Here is an 18,504-nt window from a genome sequence, read left to right as displayed (position 1 = left end):
AACGGGAAATTTTCTAGTGATCATTCTGAACCACTTCGCATCAACCGGTCAAGGTCTAAAACAGGTTTTGAGCCAGCGTTTTTTAAGGCGAAGTAGATACTATAAAAACTTCTACGACAGTTTTTGAGATATTCGAATAAAGTTTAATAATACCTAACAATAACAGCGAAAAAAAGAAAATCGTGATCTTAGCTTTTTAATTAAAAGCGAGAAACCGAAAATAAAAACTCTGAAAAATCGGTTGTATAGAAGATTTGTAACATTGTTGTCCAATCTGTGATCAGTAGAACAACAAAATGCACATACTCGTATGGCACAACTCTTATGAATGCGATAAGGCGATAAGATATTGTAGAATATGTACTATGTAGTACATTTATATAGCCAACAGTAAAATCTAAAGTATTTGAGGCGAAATACAGGTATAAAAGTGCGCCTCGCGCGCCACACTGTTTCAATTCTACAATTAAAGTGTCCGTAAGTACACGGCACACGGAAGATAGAAACTTTTCCATTTAAAGGCAGCATTAAAATGACAAATAACAAACAGGGCAGCGAGGAAGAGTTCACATTCCCGGCGTGGTTGAACGTGGCATTTTTCGAAAACGTGCTGAAAAATGTCGAAACTGAAAGCGCAAAGGTGTGTGTACTTGATCACATGATAATTTCACAACTTTTTTAAATAAAACTAATTTTGTTAGATCACCAATTTAGAGCTGAAACCAGGAACATTGAAAAATGATAACTACTCAAGCGTTTTGCTGCGAGCCAAAGTTAACTATAGATTGCAGTTACAGCCAGCGGAAGAGAAGTTTTCATCATTCATATTAAAAGTCGAACCATTTAAGGAAGAAAACAAAAAAGAAATTATGGGAGATTATAGATTATTCGATACGGAAATAACCATGTATTCTAAAGTGCTGCCGATGATCGAAAAGGTGCTGAGACAATATGGTGACCAAACCATTTTGGGACCAAAGTGAGTAACCAATTTGAGAAACAAAACAGAAAATGGGACAAAGAAAGTAAATGTTTGACGTATTTTTGGTAAAGGCTTATCGCCTACAGCACCGCCGCACCAGCGTATGTGATTTTCGAAGATTTAGCGCTCAAAGGCTACAACACTATTGGCTACCGTCATCCTGATTTAGAAGAAATAAAAATTACACTGCTTAAGCTGGCGAAATTGCATGCGGTCAGCTACAAACTGTGCAAAGAGGAGGTGAGAAAAACATATTTTGAATTAAAATTTCCAACTCGATCTAATTTTATTAACTAATACACATGATGTTCGCAACTATTTAGGAAGACAATATAATAACGACCTTAAACAAGGGTTTAATGAACTCTGGCGACCCAAATAACCTTCCAGCTATTAAAAATGGTATTACATTTCTCAAGGAGCTTCTAAGGAAACACGATGACTTGAAACGCTTTGTGCCACACATTGAATCGGTCGAACATTTACTTCTGGCAAAGACGATCGATTTGTTTAACGAAGGCAGCCGTGGTAAGCGAGATGGCATTTTTGTGCTCAACCATGGTGACTTCCATTTGAAAAACATAATGATACAAAAGAATGGCGACAAACTGACCGACGTTATGCCGGTAAGCAAAGCATTTTACCATATAAATTAAAACAAAATTTAATGGTTTCTCTCTCTGTCTCTCTCTCTCTTGTGTGTGCAGCTTGATTATCAGATCAGTATATTCGGGTCGCCGGCGATTGATCTACACTTTGCATTCACAGTGATGTTTAGCCCAGAATTACGACGTGACCACCATGACGAGCTACTCTATTTCTATATCAAGAATTTTCAGGATACACTGCGCAAAACGGAATACAAAGGACATATTCCGACACATCTTGAAATTCGCCAGGAATTGGCAAAACATAGATATTGGGGTAAGTAAGGGGGTAATGCTACAAATTAATTTTAATAAAAATATCAAATTTGACCCGGACTAGTCTCTTTTAACTGAGCGTGTAAAGCGAAACGATAACTTTTTTTTTTTTGCTATGTGTGAAGTTTGAGCTCCAAAGTAAGCTTCATCATAAATAAAGTTAACTTACACAACACTTCTGCAACATTTTGAACGATTCCGTAACCGTGATGGCAGTGGAAACATAAAATTTCTATCAAATTTGTTGTTCAAACTTCTATGATCATAAAAGAAAGGTTATATCTAGTCCGGTTCAAATTTGATCGGATAGTAAATGCTAAGACCAACATTGTCAAAACTAAATACCCTATCAAATGTTGTTGTTGTAGCGGCAGAATTCTGCCGAGTTGACAGTCCTTGGAAGGGTAAAAATCCGGGTCCGTTCCGGTTAAGTAGACCCGACTGTCGTGGGAACGTACCCCCATCCAATAAAAATGCGTGTGTTTGAGACCAAGAGCGACCAAGACAGACGACAGTTTTCATTTTTAAAATTTCAACTAAAGTGTAAACTTTTAATAATATTAAGATATCAAACCTTTACTATTAATTTATAAAATTAAAAATTGTTTATTTTCTTTTGAACACAGGACTTTTCTTACTTCTTGTCTTCCTAATATTCAACTATACTTTTATCAAGGAGAATATAGACATTACGGATGTGATCGAAAATCCGGAAGTACAAAGAAGAGAATTGGAAAACCCAAGATTGCTGGAAGAGCTACGGGAGCTGTTGCCGAGGTTTCTGTACAAAGGCTATTTTGAAATATAATAATTGTAATAAAATTAATTTAATTAAAAAATAATATCGCAATTTTGCATGCGGTTATTTTTAATGTTTGTTGTTGTCATATTTTTTAATAATAATGTGGAAATATAATGAATGACTTCGACTTAAATAATCCAATAATTACTTATCCTATAAAGAAGAACCAACATTTTTCGAACGGTTTTCATATTCATAGCATAATTGGACCGATTTGCCCCTAGAAACAGCGAAGTGCAAGCCAGTGTGTTGTCTTGATGGAAGAGCAAAAAGTGTATTTGTCAGATAGGGCCGTTTTTCTGCAATTCGGCATCGATCTGCCAATAATTTTGCATAGTAAAGTCTTGTGACCGTCTTGCTCTTCTCCAAGTAGTCGAAGTTGATCACACCTTGTCTATACAGGAAAACGGTGGTCATTTCTTTCCGCCCGATAATGCAGTTTTCGCCTTCTTTGAAGCCGACTCGCCGGTAAAGCTTGTTGTTTCGACTGTTCTTTGGAAAACAGCCTATTTACCTTCAAAGTTTTCGCGATTTGTTAGACTGGCCCTTGGAAAAAAATCCAATTTATCTTCAAAAAAACTTTTCGACATTTTGGGGCGAGTAACGTTATTTGCAAATTATTTTTATAAAAAGGGCGAAATTTAAACGGCGACATTTAGTCAATTTTTATTTTTTTTTCGGTCGAATGACATTGTACGGTCAATGTATTTTAGAGAGAATAGGATAGGATCGTAAACGCTGAAGCAATGGACGACCTCGCCGGAGTTCATAACACGAAATGTTTCAATGTTTTGTCGTCTAAGAAATATAAAAATTACTAAAATCGCAAGTCTTGAAGGAAGAAACTTTTAGTTTTATCTGCAGCCAGAAAAGATCAACAAAGCATACCATGCCCGCTTCGCTTTAAAACTTTATTTTTAACCACTAAGTATTTATCGGATATTTGAATGAAAGACAGTAGAAAGAAAAATGCAGAAAATTCACGGTCTTTGCTTTTGTGTCTCACAAATTGCAAGAATTTTTACATTCGGAATTAGCTCTTCTTTAAAATTAGTAATTAAATGAAATTAGCCGAAAAGTTTTACAAAATAAAAATTTACAATAAGGCACAATAATCTAACTTCGTATTTTTCCGGTTGGGCTTTTAGACGACTCTAACCAAACGTCATAGCAGTGGCTGGCTAACAGAACTGATGCTCGCCGTGCTAGTGTTTATTTGCCGGCAGATTGCCAAATCTACGTGTGGCACTGCCCTAACGAGAAAGGCTGGTGGCGACGCTGGCGTCGATTGGTGGGCGGTTGTGCTGTTGAGTCTGGCAAACCATTTTCATGCATTCGATTGTTTATTTTTAATTCAATTTGAAATTACGTATTTTATGGTGTATTTTTGGCATGCGGTCATTTATCCACATTCGAACTGATGTTTGATAGTTTTTTCTTTTCGTTAATGTACGAGTATTTGGCGTTCGCGATTGAACTTTCAATTTCATTTTTGATGATTTATACAATATTTTTAAATGCCATAATTATGCGGCTTTTCTCAACATTTTCGGTGTGCATTTGTATGCATAGACATATGTATGTATGTATGAATATTTAACACACTTATAGTCTTTAATTGATTCATATAAAGCACAAAAATATGCCTAGCAAATTAACTTCACATACATACGTAAAAATGTATGTATATTTGTATGTATGTATGTATGTATGTATGTATTGCATATTTATTTCTGAATCGGCTGAAAAGTTTAATGTACTCATGTTTGCTTTATTCAATATTTTCTGCTTATAGCCCATAGAAATTCCAGTGATCGCGGGGAAAGTTTATTAAAAATACGGTGGCACGAATGAAATTGTAATTAAAAATAATTGTGCAAGCGAAGTAATACTTAACGGCAATTATCTACATACATATATGAACATAAATATGTTTATGTACATAAATATACCTACGGTGGTTCTGATAAGCATGAAAGTAATTATTGTTGGCCTTTGAATAAATATCAGTTTAAATTTAAGAAATTATCTGTTGTGGAAATTGACTTATATTGAAGGTAAAGCTCTTTATACCGTGAACAAGGTATATTAAGTTTGACAATAAGTTTATAACTCCTAGAAGAAAATTTTGGATACGCTATAAAGTATGCATAAACTTAAAAAAATAATCCCTGTGACGAACTGACTCGATTTAGCCATATTCGTGTGTTTGTCGCCTGGCCGTCTGTATATTCATGAACTAGCCCCTAATTTTTTACGATATCGATCGTATATCTATAACATATAACCACCATACAAATCGAACAATCAATCTCCAGTCCTTGTAGGGAAAGCTTTGTATTTAATACGATATCTTGAATTCAACATTTCTTTTAATGTTTTTGTTACATTTTGACAATTATTTAGAACGACTACTTTCGAATTAAATACCTTATCAGCACATAATATGTAGAAGGTAAAAAAATTATAACTTTTGACCGTCTTATCTTCCAAAAGCATTCTAGATTACTCTCAGACATATTATAACATTTAAAACTTCAATGAAAGTCAACAAAAATTTTGGTAGTTATCACGTTATCTCTATTATGACAACAGCGAAACAACAAAAGAATTTTTTGCACAATGCGGTTCCACATGGAGTGATAAATAAAACTGATACATAGCAGAAATAACAAAAGCTTTTATATACACACATTTATATGGCGTATGTATGTATGTATAGGAATATCTAACGAACAGTTCGGCTTCAATGTGCGAATTTAAAAGTTATTCTATAAACATTTGTGTACACGAGTTTGCTATGAATCATCACATGCTTTATAAGCGCAGAGCGTAGTGTTTTAAAACTGAAAGGAAACCTCAAACAAATACATACATATGGCTAATGTACATGTATAACTAATTATAAATAACTTTATCATAAATGTTAGATGTATGGTGTGTCTTTGCATTGGAATTTAAATTGAGCATGGCAGTAATTAATAAGCAGTAAGAACGGGAAGTATAATAAGTAAAATTCACACTATATAGTTACTATGTTTTTTGGTATATGCAGTGAAAGGTTCCCCATATAAATTCAAAAAAAAAACCTTTTATTGCAAAATCACATATGTATGCAAATGCAAATATTTTTAAAATAAAAATAACAATACATAATTATAAAGTACATATTCACAAAGATGGCAAACAGTTTGAATGCTTGAAGAATACACAAATTTAAATTTTATTTTTGCATCAGGTTTTGCAGTAAACAAAAAAAGAACTTATAACCAGTTAGCAATGGCGTTAACTGCCTGAAGCATTTGAAATTCAATAGAATTAACCAGTGAAGAGAACGCCGGACAAATTATTTAAATTAACGGCTTTGTTCACTTATCTGGGCTAAATAAATAAAAGCTGATATAAAGTCACTGCATAGTTCAATTTCAAAGAAACAAATATGTATGTATGTTGTAAAATTAACAATACGCTTTTTTAAATATTTGTTTAAAATTTATTTTGCTAATGTTGTAAAATAACTTACCTCATTGATTATTTTTTCACCGGCGTAAGCGGAATTTATAAGGTGCGGAATCGGATATATGGTGATTGTTTTCTTTTTCGCTGTAGTTATCGTGATGCGCTGCTTGACTTGAATTATTTCTAAACTTTCTTTAACAAATACATATATTAAGCTGCTAATTCCTAATGCACATAGCAAAGGCAATCGAATTAGCAACGTTATTAGTTTGTTGGTCTTTTTGGTACGGTAAGCCAATTAGAATAGCGTAGGTTACGTCTACAGATATGACAAATTTCCCATTAAAATTTAAATTAAAGAAATTAACAAAAGAGGAATGTTAATGCGCGATTTTTTAATTGCAATATGTAAAAATATATAACATTTTAAATAAGTACAATAACACAATATCACTTTGATAATTGATTCTATAAAGTCGCCGAAAGGGCAATAAGAATTTAGATAGCAGTAGGAAAAGCAAATAATTAGGCACAATAATTTCCGTAAAAATTATTAGAAATAAACAAGATTTAATTACAGAGTAATATTAAATTAACAATCGATTTTAACTATTCTAGCGCTTTTCAGTTGGCAACCCTTGAACTGAAGAAGTATTTATTCGTTAGTTACTGCCACTGTTTGCTCCACTCTTTTCCCTTCCATTTTTTTCTTTTCCTATTCAACTTATTGTCGGTTTTCCTGTTCCCCTCCCAATTAACTTTACATTCCAATTGCAATTGCAAATTGCCGTCTTTGTATTAGAACAATATTTTAATACTTTAGCAGAACACAAAACATTGGCTTCTCAATTAAATTTTACAATATATTCCAACACATTTTTGCAATTAGTGCATTGCATTAAAATTACGGCTTTTCATTTAACACAAAAGTTCAAGCTGAACACTCACACATAAGCACTTAACAAAAACGAAGGCAGGTTGGCTGATCACACGCCCCTATATGTACGTACGTTGCTGATAAACGACCAACACAAATATATATTAACATATATATGTATATTGTGTTCTTTTTTTCCTTGAAAATTTTTAGTCAATCACCGGAAGACACTACACAATGATTTATTTCACTTCTTGGTTGTTGAAACATAAAATTCACAAATCTAAAAAATATGTAGCAAATTCGCCGCAATAAGCACTCGCACACATCAGAGAAAAAACGAAACTGACAACTCACAATTGTACCGCTGACAGAGCAATGCACAAAGTAATCAAAGATGTAAAGAAGAAGAAGAAGACTAATTAATGAGTTTTACATGAAGTAAATTCTCACACCCTAACCTGACAGAGTTGCTTGAGTAAATTATATTTTTGTACATAAGATAAATATGAGAAAAAGATTCATAAAAATTTTAAAAATTCTATATTATTCTTGAAACAGTTATTTTCAACAACTTTAACGCTTGTAGAAAGTAAACTCAAATAAAATGCAGCTCTGAACTATTGTGAATAAATATTTCACTGACGATAATTTATCGAATTTATAAATGTTTTGTATTAATGTGATATAGAGCTATGTAGAGACAATTTAAATATCAAATGAAAATTTGGCAAAAATATTACTATTTACATTTGTTATTATTTTTAATTTAATTATTAACTTAGTTTTTCTTCCGATATGTTTCAAGACCGGGTGACTCCAGTTGTGTGAATATAACTTTGACTACCGGAAACGGATATTAAATGTTACAAAAAGGAAATGTTATAAAGATTTTGCTTAATTACATTTGTTTCTGCTATTTTATTTATTCTACATGTTACATTGCGATTTTATCGAAAGTTAGCACTTTTCTTCATACCATACCACAAACTAATTGCGGTCATCTCTAAATTGCAGTTATTCGCCCATAATTACCTGACTGTGATTTCAATTAACTGCTGTTCTAACTGTTAACTGCAATTTTCATTTTGTTTATGAATATTGTTTGCATATTTACAGCGTATTGAGTAATAAAAACGTACGAAGAGAACTTTTGAACAATCACGCTAATATTATTAAAATAAATCGAATAGTCGAAGTTTTGCATGCAGATTGGAATTTCTTCTGAAGTAAATTTATTAAATATAAACATACAACCTTTTGTTTATAAAAGTGTACATATACATACATATAAACATATCTACCTTCAGAGATTTGGTGGGAAAAATATATTTCAAAGAATTAAGTAATAACAACAATACATATACTACTTACATGCGACGCAATCGCCATGACATTGCGGTTAGGTTTGATTCGCTGCCAACTAATAAGCAGTCATTGGGCAGGTGTGTGAAGAAAGTTGGGCAACAATAACGACGTAGTGTCTAGCCACATAGTGCATACGTATGTATGTATGTACATATGTACATAGAGAATGTGACTTTATAAATTTGTGTGCAATTCCGTATATTTGTATTTTTTGCAGTTTATATACATATGTATGTGTACAATTAATATTTCTGATATAAATCAGTAGTAATTGTGCAATTGCTAGATGTTAATGCAAGTATACGTCGTTAATTGTAAGTTATATACATACAACCTTTTTTTATGTTTTTAAAAAAATAATATATACACACGCATAAGAATTTAATAATTGTTTTTATTCGTGATTTCTTTATCTTCTATATTTCGTATTTCGTTTTCAATAAGATACGTGATTGTTTGTGTATCGCATTTAATAGCATATAAAATACACTACATAATTTACGCAATCATTTTCAAATAATATTACATACATATTTCGCCTGTTTTGCATATTACATTTTTTTGTTTTGTTTTATAAAATTATATTATTACAAATTATGATAATAATTTCAACTAAAAACTAACAATTTAAATAATATTATGATAATAGCAGTAGATAATAATCAATAATTAATGTAGAGCACACAATTTGCAAATTTTTAATTATTAATAAAAAAAAACAGCTGCATTGCTTCACACGCACACATATACACATTATGCGTTAGTGTAAAGCGGTCAAAAATTTACAAACAAAAACAGATCAGGTGTTATTTTTTCTATAATTAATCAACAGAAATTACCAGCAATTTTCAATAAACAAACAATTGTTTTGCAATATAATTCAATGCGAATTACAATTGTACTGGAGCGGGCGGGCGGTATGAAGGAATTGGTTTTGAATGAGAATACAATATATATTTGGGTAAATTGAGACAGCAAATGAAGCGAAGCATAACATATTGTAGAATTATAGCCATTGACACCTTCGTTTTGCATAAAATAAGGTGAAATGTTAAATATATTTAATTGAGTTATGGCGTGATCTGCTTTAGGCATTGTTGAGCTATGTACTTTGAAAAATTTCATAAATGTATCAAACATTAATGCTTTTTACGTACATTTCTGTTGTTGTTTTTGCTAATCACGCAAATGATAATTTTTTTATTATAGTATATACGAGTATGTAAATATGAATGTAAGTTAATGTAAGTGTTAAATAAGCGCCGTAAGAGTATAGAATAAGCATATAGTTTGTGATTGTGTTACGATTTCATAGCTTTTACGAATACGTGTTCCTATAAAATGTACGCGTGTTTACTATTTACTATATATATACGCATAAAGGCTTATATATATTTTGTTTGTGAGTCTACGTATGCAATAATTTAAATTAAGTTTAAACAAATGCAATATTCACTTAATTGCAACGCACTATGAATGCAACCGCAATTAGGTAACAGCCAAGCAAGCAGCAGAGATGAGTGGGGCTTAGAGTTTAGTGTTTTAGATGTTTTTTTAAAGTTTTCGTTTCTTTTTCTGGAAATAAACGCCACACTTAATTTAAATGCACACATGCACACATAAGTTTATACAGTTCATTTTTATCATAAATAATATATTTTTTTTGCTTCACAGAATAACTTTTGCACACTCATTATGAACACTTTTTATTGTGAACATATGCTACTGTGTACATTTGTAAACAAACATAAAATTTTTCGGCGTTGGGTTTTGCCTATGTTTGCGTTTCTGTGTTATCATTAAAGCTATACATTATACACATTATATAATTATAATTATTTAGCTTTAATTTTATATGTATTGGTGTTTGCTTTTATTTGCGTTTAGTTAGCTTATTTCGATTACCTTAGTAATATGCTTTTTTGTGGCAATTTAAATTTGTTTACAAACTAAAAGTTTGCTAATATCTACAAGAATTCGTAATGGACCTAATTATTTCACATTGTTATAGATTTAACTCGTGGCGTATGAGTGTGTATGTCTCAAATCTATACCGGACAAGAAAATACGCTGGAAATTTTGCCAAGTTGCTGCATATTAGTTCAGAATTCAGATTTAGAAAACCTTATTATAATGAAAAACATACTGTAGCATTTCTAATTTGAACTAATATTTAGTTTAGATTTGGGCGCTACACATTGAGTTGCATATAGCTTATGCCACCAGCAGCAAAAGCTGACTGTTTATCTTATTTAATGCATGCAGCCTAGCTATTTTGTTTGTATGTACACTGTACAGCTGTTTAATCGCAACTTTTTGCAAACTTTTCTTTTCCGTACTAATGCATTTTTATTATTTATTGCATTTATCTCTTCGCTCCACATATCGTAACGCTTACCATTTTGACAGATACCGCGTAGAAGGCAGCAAACGGCCGCACTTAGAAATACATTGTGATAAAGTAAACAATAATTGCCACCACGACGGCACCGTAAGCCAGCAATTGCTTCACCATATGCGTTTGCGCTTGTGTACCGGATTTCAGTAGCAGCTCCGCTATCTCGTTGCGTAACTGCAGATTGTCGCTTTGTGTCTTCTCCAGTCGCTCTTTGTACACGATCAGCTCCTCTTCGCGCTGCAAAGCACTGCTATTTAAGGCCGCCAAATCATCATGCAGCTGCGCTTCGAAATCGGCCTCCAATGTAGTCGCGCTGTATTGCTTATTATCTGCGTTTTGCAATTCAACGCCGTTGCGCTCCGGCAACGTACCAGCCGTTTCCTTGACCCCAACTTCGGTCGACAATTCGGCTACGCTAACGGGCACCTTCGTTTCAGCGTCGCTGGGTTCGTCGATTGTGGCGTCGTTTTGTTCTACTTGCAGCTGTTCCTTTTCTACGCTGATCGCACGTTTATCAAGCAATTTCTCAAGTTCCCGCTTCTCTTCGCAGGCCTTTTGCACAACTTTTGATAATTCGGCGAGTTTTTCTTTGTATGTGTCACATTCTATTTGCATTATTTCAAGCGTATTTTGTGCGTCACTCTCGACTTGCTCTAGCTTTAGATTTAACTCCTTTATCTGCCCTTGATAGGCGCGCACTTCATCCCTTAAAGTGACTTCTTCGCATGCCATAACGTTCGAAACGATTGTAGACGGTGTAGTCACTGTAATGCATTCTTCACTTTGCGCGTCATCATTAGCTGTTTGCTCTGATTGTACTTTATTTTCAGCCAAATCATCCACCTTTACGTCATCTTCTTCCTCAGCAGCTTCTATTAGTGGCTTCAAAGTATCTTGTGGTATCAGCTTATTGCCCGCAGTGGCGCTGGTGTTGAATGATGGTGCATAACTTTGGAATTGTGTTTGCACCGTTATCGCAGGTGGTGGTGACAACTCCTTTGTATCCTCGGTCAACACTTTCTGTAACTCATGCTCGTTCAGGTTGTCACATATCTCTTTGTATGCTTCACTCAATATGGCTACGCTACGTTTGAGTAATAATAGCTTTTGTTCATGATCCATCGGTGCGCAGCCCCCTTCATTGCGTGTTTCTTTTAAAGCCTCATTTTCTATATCTGTAGCATTGTGCTCTGTTGTATTAGCACCAGCTGATTTGTAGCACTCTTTTGACATTTCCGCCTCTACCAATTGACATAAAATGCTCTGTACGCTTTGTAATTTATTTTTCGATTTCTTATATTTTAATTTTATATCCTCCATTGAGGTACCAATACCGCTTTCGCTATCGATGACAACATCGTTCTCAAGTAATGGAAGTTCTTGTTCGTCACTCGAATCCGAGTCATTACAAATGGCCTTGAAGATATCAATGGAACCTTCCTTTTGATTCAAATCCGAATTTTGCAGCCATTTGAGTATCGTGGACTCCTTGGCATTGCTTTTTTGCTTATCCTCCTTTTGTGAAACATCAGATCTGGACGTACTGTTTAAGACCTAGAGAAAAGCGGAAGATAATCATGTATTTTTTTAATATAAAAATAAACAAGCTATGTTGTTGTCATAAGGGGAAAGTATTCCCCGTTGGGATGGTAAGGGTTAGCCAGGTTGTGGTCGCCGTCATTTAACGGAAGGCCCAAGAAACGTGCTGTTTCGAAGGGGTCGGACGAAAGCGAGAGGGGTGTTAGATGAGTGGAGTTGGTGGAGCATGCAAAAAGGTGGTCAGTGACACAGAGACTCATTGCACGCAGGACATATATTGAATATGTCTGGGTCTATACTGGATAAGTAGGAGTTTAACCTGCTACAGTACCCAGAACGAAGCTGCGCAAGGGTTACTTTCGTTTCTAGCGGCAACTCGAGCTCTTCGTCTGTTTCAAATACCATTTTTTATACTCTTAATACTGTAAATTAAGTTTGACACAAAGTTTTTAAAACCCAGAACTAAACGTCAGAGACCCTAGAAAGTATACATAATCAGCATGACGAATCTTGTCCGTTTCTGTATAGTATATGTGGACTATTCAGCTGTCATACAAACGGACCTAGCAAAAACAAGTTTTTGGATTTGTGAAGGGTATTATAGCCTCGGTACAACCGAAGTTAACGTTTGATGATATTTTTGTTCAAACTACATCATCGATAAATATTTTACCTCCTTTTCATCATTGCTATGCAAGAATTTTGTTCCCACGCCATTCATTATCTCAAGGCTCTTCGTAACTCGCGGTGAACGCAATTCTTTTTTACTAGAATCCTTCTCATTTCCATCTTCCTTGTGTTCCCCATCACCTTCATCAAATTTATCTTCATTATCATCATTTTCTTCCACTTCATTATCGTCGTCATCATCATCTCCCAAATCCATGTCGCCTATAGCCGCGTCTAGCTTCTCAATGGCCCGTTTTTCCTCCTCATCTACCATTTCAGCGCGCTGGAGCATGAATTCGGACACACGGCGTCGCAAATCGTCACATTCCTGTTCGCGTTGATGTAATTTCTCGGACATTTCAGCGAGACGTTGCTCCTCCTGCTCTTTGATCTCTTGTTGCTTGCGTTCCGCTTCCTCTTTATATTCATTGTAATCGGTTTCGAGTCGTTGCAAACGCGTATTGACATCCTGCAGTGATTGCTTGGTGTTCATTATTTGATCGCGTAAGATTTTACATTCACCATCGGAATTGGCATAGGCTAATTCCATTTTTGAGAGCATTTGCAGTGCATCACAACGCTCTTGGTAGACTTTGCGTAAGGCTTCTTTGGCTGTAAGTTGATATGAGTTTTTATCTTCGAGCAATTTTAGTACCTTAAATAAAATAGAGAGCAAGAAAATTTGTTTTGCATGAGAATATATACATATGGATGTTCATATATAATTTTAATATTAATATTGTTCCTTCATAACTATGTACCTCATTTCGCAGTACGCTCTCTGGCACATTTTTCTCCATAATTTGCAATTTCTTCTCGAGCGAATTGATGCGGTGCAGCAATTGGTCCTCGGCAATTAGCGACTGCCAGCACAGCGCAGAATTCTTGCGCGTCGCATCCAAAACATTTTGTATATTGAAAAGTTTCGATTTCAACGCCTTCTCACGCTGCGACACCTCTTGCATGTACAAATTCAAACGATGCATCTCCTCGTAGCTTATACGACCTTCACCAGAGTATTGTGAACGCTGGGCAGTCGCATCGATTGATATCGCTTCACGTCCGTCCGGCAAGTATAGCTTTACAAAAGCAATAATACAGCCATGCACTTCTTTGCGCGAATTCTCTAGCACATCAACGCCGAACTTGACAATATCACCGAAATGCAGCTCCGCCGCCTCAGTACCAAGTTTGTTTTCATTAATGAATGTGCCGTTTGATGATTTTGTATCCTTCACCCAAAATTTGCAATCATCCGTGTACCATAATACCGCATGATTGCGTGATAATACCTTGCAATCGAATATAGCATTCGATTCGGATGCTTTACTCTTTGCTATCAGCCGTCCCACCTTACATTCAATGTTCGGCGTGAGGTTTATGGTGCGTGTCTGGAACGGATGTGAGTTGGCCTCACAGAGCAGTATGATTTTCGCCTGACCATTGTTTTCTGCCGTCTCCAAATTCATACTAGCATTACTGCTGCTGCCTATATTTTGTACGGCATTGCTACCATTATTTGTTATATTCGTTTGTGCCTCCACCAAACCGCTGACGAAAGCTGAGCCCAACTCTTTCGCGGCCTGTCCAATATCCATGCCTATTGTGTTAAGAAAGGTATTTTGTAGATTACCTACCGCTGCATTGGCAACGTTGACATTATTGCTAGCATTCATAACCGATTGTAGTGCGCTGCTTAGCGCTTGCGGTGTAATGGGACTGCTGAGCGGCAAATTACCACCCGACAGCGCCGTACCTGTGGTGATAGTGACCGCTTTCGATTGACGTACAATGGGTGATTGCAGAGTGCTCGCATTTGAACTTGGATTCGAGTACAAATTGGCATTATTGGTGCTTGTATTGCTGTTTGATATTTGGGCTGAACTCTCATTGGCATTTGTATTCACATTTGTAACGCTGCCATTCTCACCGCTATTACCACTAATGCTGGAATTAATATTGCTATTGGCATTAGCGGTATTAGCATTCGTATTTGAAGTATCACAGTTCAACACTTCCCTATTATTATTGACAACTTCTCGTGTAATAGACACCTCATCGTTCAATTCGTTATTTGCTGCAGGTAGAATATCGTCGATATTATTTTTTAGTTGTTGCGCTAACTGCTCTGGTTGCTCATGCGATTCATTATTTGGATTTTCAGACATAATTTCGTTATTTGCGTTGGCAGTGCCCGTTGTTGTTACTGGTGTTGTTAGTGGGACTGCTGGAATTGCTGTATTATTAGTGCTGGTGATCTCTGTCGTCCTTGCAAGAACTTCCGTTGTATCTGCGATGTCACGATTACCTGCGTTTGTTGTGTTAGCTGTTGTTGCTGTTTGTGTGCTTCCCGATGTTCTCTTTTGTTCATCTTCGCTATTGTTGAGCCATTCGTTGCTGGCTAAAACCATACCTGGAGCGAAAATGTGTAAATCACAATAAGTTATAGAAAATATATTACAAAATAATAAATAAACATAAGTATGTGCGTAAAACATTCAACTCATCAGCAATATTGAAGCGGTGATATGACGTTCTATGTACGCACATAAATTTCTCTAAGTGCAGATAGTGGATTGTGGTTAAAAAATTAAATAGCAAAAAGCGCCGGGTATTAATTTAAAAAAATATATTTTTTCAGGGCTGCTGGTTGTCAAATACAATTTTTTATCTATTTTATTTTTCTATAAATATAAACATTACTCATTGAGTGTTATATGTATGTGCTACTTTTAGAAATAAATCATTTATGAGCAAAGGTATGAATAGTTAGTAGGCAAACGCCGCCATTTGAACGCACTGTTTTTTTAAGGAGTGGAAATTGATACGAAAGGCCATTATATAAACAAATTTTGTGCTTAAAAAAATAATTCATTAAATTCACTATTTGTTTATTTAGTAACTTATTTTAAAGTTTCCTAAACATTAAATAAAACGATTATTACATAGATCGCTTTTATTTCTTTATAAATGATTAATAGAATTAGTATAAATACCAAATTAAATATTATCAAAGAGATACAATTTTGTTATTTTTATTACCTATAGTAATTACTGTGACTTAAAGATTTTACGATAAAATTGTAAATATGCATATCCACAATATGTACATACACATAAATTTATAGTGTTGTAGATATGTATTAACACAAGTATCTTTGATATGCACACAAACCAAACGTGTTGCATGCATGCGTAAAGTAAACAAACTAAAAAGTATCCATACATTGAATACTAGAGGCAATAACCCAGAAACTCTTGAAACATATTGCATTTTCAACAAATAATACTTCATAATGAATTGCTTTCTCACACAGGCCACTGAAATAAGTTGGGAAACATATTTCTATAAAAATAGCAAGAATGTCTGGTAAAATTATGTATGCATTTACTTATGTGTAAATGTACATACATACATATATTGTTGTAAAAATATACATATATGTATGTGATGTTGAATTGTAAACATATCATATAAACGTAAAGTTGTTAAATTTAATTATTTATTTTCAAAGGTATTTATTTTTTCTTGTTCAAACCAGTTGATATATGTTAATTATATTTCACTTAACTGTCAACGAATCGAAGAACAATTTTAGGTTAAATTATACAAGATTTTGTGTTTTTTAATAGTCAGCAAAGCAGCAACATTTGAAAATCATACAACTAAATTAAGCTATGAATAATTAAAGAAATAAATTTTCAATAATAGAAAAAGTAATGAAAAAATTTACATATAAATACACTATATTTGGCATCTTAATGTAAATATGTATGTCAAATACCCCATAACTGTGCATCAATAAAAAAATCGAAAATAAATAATGGCAACGTGGACACCAAAAACTAAGCCAGAAATGAAAAAGGCATTAATATGCAATAAGTATCAATAACATCCAATGACGAAAGAAAGAAAGTTGTATAGAGAGTACAATTGAGATAGAATGACTTTCTGATTAAATTTGAAGCAAAATACATTTTGTAAATGTGTTCAATAAAAAAGCCAACTAATGTTGTACATAAATGTAGCACCTGCATATTATTTACGCTACATTCATGTCTGTAAAATGTGAGTTATAATGGTTCCCACTTATGGCGTGCAATGTGAAGCGACAAACATGCTGTGCGCATACACTGACCAGTTCCATACCAGCAAAACTGCAACTGCTACAGACCCGCTTTTATGCAGCAACTTGCATTTCTATTACACTATAGTCACTATATATGTTTTTGTTATGTATTTCGTTGTTGCACTCCACCCGTGTCTTTCGTTGCGACTCGATTACACTGACACAATGATACTATGGCTATAATGTTATTGGCTCCGCAAGACAATTTGACCGAGTAATCACTACACTGTCGTTGACTGCCTGATTGACGAGTAGCGCTTTACTGCTGCACAGAATGACAAAGTAGAAATTCTTTATTATGCACAATAAACGAATATTTAAGAGGCGACAAAAACACTATTGGTGGTGGGGATATTCACTATATAAAAATAAGCTCGGTTTGGCACTTCTGTGCTTACTTGTTCCAACTCTAGTTATAGATCAACTTATGCACAACACACCAAATTAATATATATATTAATTCAACTTTAAATTGCTTAATTGAGTTTAATTGCACTTGTGACACAAACGTCGTTATGGGCAACTGTTCGCTGTTGTTGCCCTTTTGTTATCTCACTAACTGTTTTGCCACAGAGTTTCTACTTCATCCATGTTTATCTTTTTTGGTTGATATACATATATAGGCACTTGGCACTTTACGGCTATATTTACTGTATTACAATTTTTTCTTCCTGACTGAAATATATTTTCATTGCTTATATTATTTCGCATTTCATATAATCGATTGTATTTCTTTTCTTTATTCACGCTCGCTTTTTAAACCTGACAATCTCGTATTTCGTTTTCTATTGTTCGCTGTTCCTTTACATTCCCGCTGTTTACTCCTCACCGATGTCGATGATTCTATATGGCTGCTTTTTCTGCCTGCCCTGTCCACACAGCTACTATTGCTACAACAACACAATTAATATCTACATGAACACACACTCACCTCACAAATCGTTTGCAAAACTTTGTTCGCAATTAATTAGAAACAAATGAAATTTTGTAACTGGATAACATTAATTGAATGTATCGCATTTAAAACGTAAAATTATTCTATTTATTCGTATTTTTTAATTCTTATTATATTCACAGGAATTTTTTCAGTCGTTTCGTGCAGAAGAGAAGAAATTGATTGAAAATCGTAACAAAGTGCTGCCATACTGTCATTACAACTTGAAGTATGTGATGGTTGTGTTTTATGGCTGCTACTAAAAATACTTGTGGAAAATACTTTCGGCGACTTTTAATAGCGAAACTTTGATTTTTAAGTTTCATGGGTATTTAAAGATTTAGTCTTTTATTAATATTAATTTTAAGGATATTAATATCAATATTAATTTTTTCAAATTTTTCATTATACATTATTTTACTA

General features: G+C 34.1%; 2 protein-coding genes across 6 annotated transcripts; one reads left to right on the top strand and one right to left on the bottom strand.

Moving 5' to 3' along the window:
• Nucleotides 1–423: 423 nt before the first annotated feature.
• LOC105221811 (uncharacterized) lies at nt 424–2,826 on the top strand. The gene is made up of 6 exons (XM_011198925.4): nt 424–640; nt 702–979; nt 1,054–1,222; nt 1,306–1,608; nt 1,690–1,906; nt 2,532–2,826. The coding sequence occupies exons 1-6, from the start codon at nt 533–535 to the stop codon at nt 2,711–2,713; spliced, it is 1,257 nt and encodes a 418-aa protein (XP_011197227.2). The 5' UTR covers nt 424–532; the 3' UTR covers nt 2,714–2,826.
• Nucleotides 2,827–8,785: 5,959 nt separating this feature from the next.
• On the bottom strand, nt 8,786–18,341 carry LOC105221809 (sarcolemmal membrane-associated protein). 5 transcript variants are annotated; one of them, XM_019988845.3, is made up of 5 exons: nt 18,079–18,341; nt 17,157–17,412; nt 13,779–15,430; nt 13,022–13,672; nt 8,786–12,363 (listed from the first exon to the last, which is right to left on the bottom strand). In XM_019988845.3, exons 3-5 carry the CDS (start codon nt 15,426–15,428, stop codon nt 10,852–10,854), a joined length of 3,813 nt encoding a protein of 1,270 aa, XP_019844404.2. In that variant the 5' UTR covers nt 15,429–15,430; nt 17,157–17,412; nt 18,079–18,341; the 3' UTR covers nt 8,786–10,851. The 5 variants fall into 5 exon arrangements, with proteins under 5 accessions (XP_019844404.2, XP_029404413.2, XP_019844403.2 ...); XM_029548553.2 differs by having other exon boundaries at nt 17,157–17,409; XM_019988844.3 differs by having other exon boundaries at nt 17,168–17,412; nt 18,079–18,340.
• Nucleotides 18,342–18,504: the final 163 nt, after the last annotated feature.

This window comes from Bactrocera dorsalis, unplaced genomic scaffold, assembly GCF_023373825.1.
Source record: "Bactrocera dorsalis isolate Fly_Bdor unplaced genomic scaffold, ASM2337382v1 BdCtg219, whole genome shotgun sequence".
NCBI classification, from domain to species: Eukaryota; Metazoa; Arthropoda; class Insecta; order Diptera; family Tephritidae; genus Bactrocera; species Bactrocera dorsalis.
Note: the sequence above shows the minus strand (reverse complement) of the source record. Positions and strands in the feature narration are given on the sequence as shown.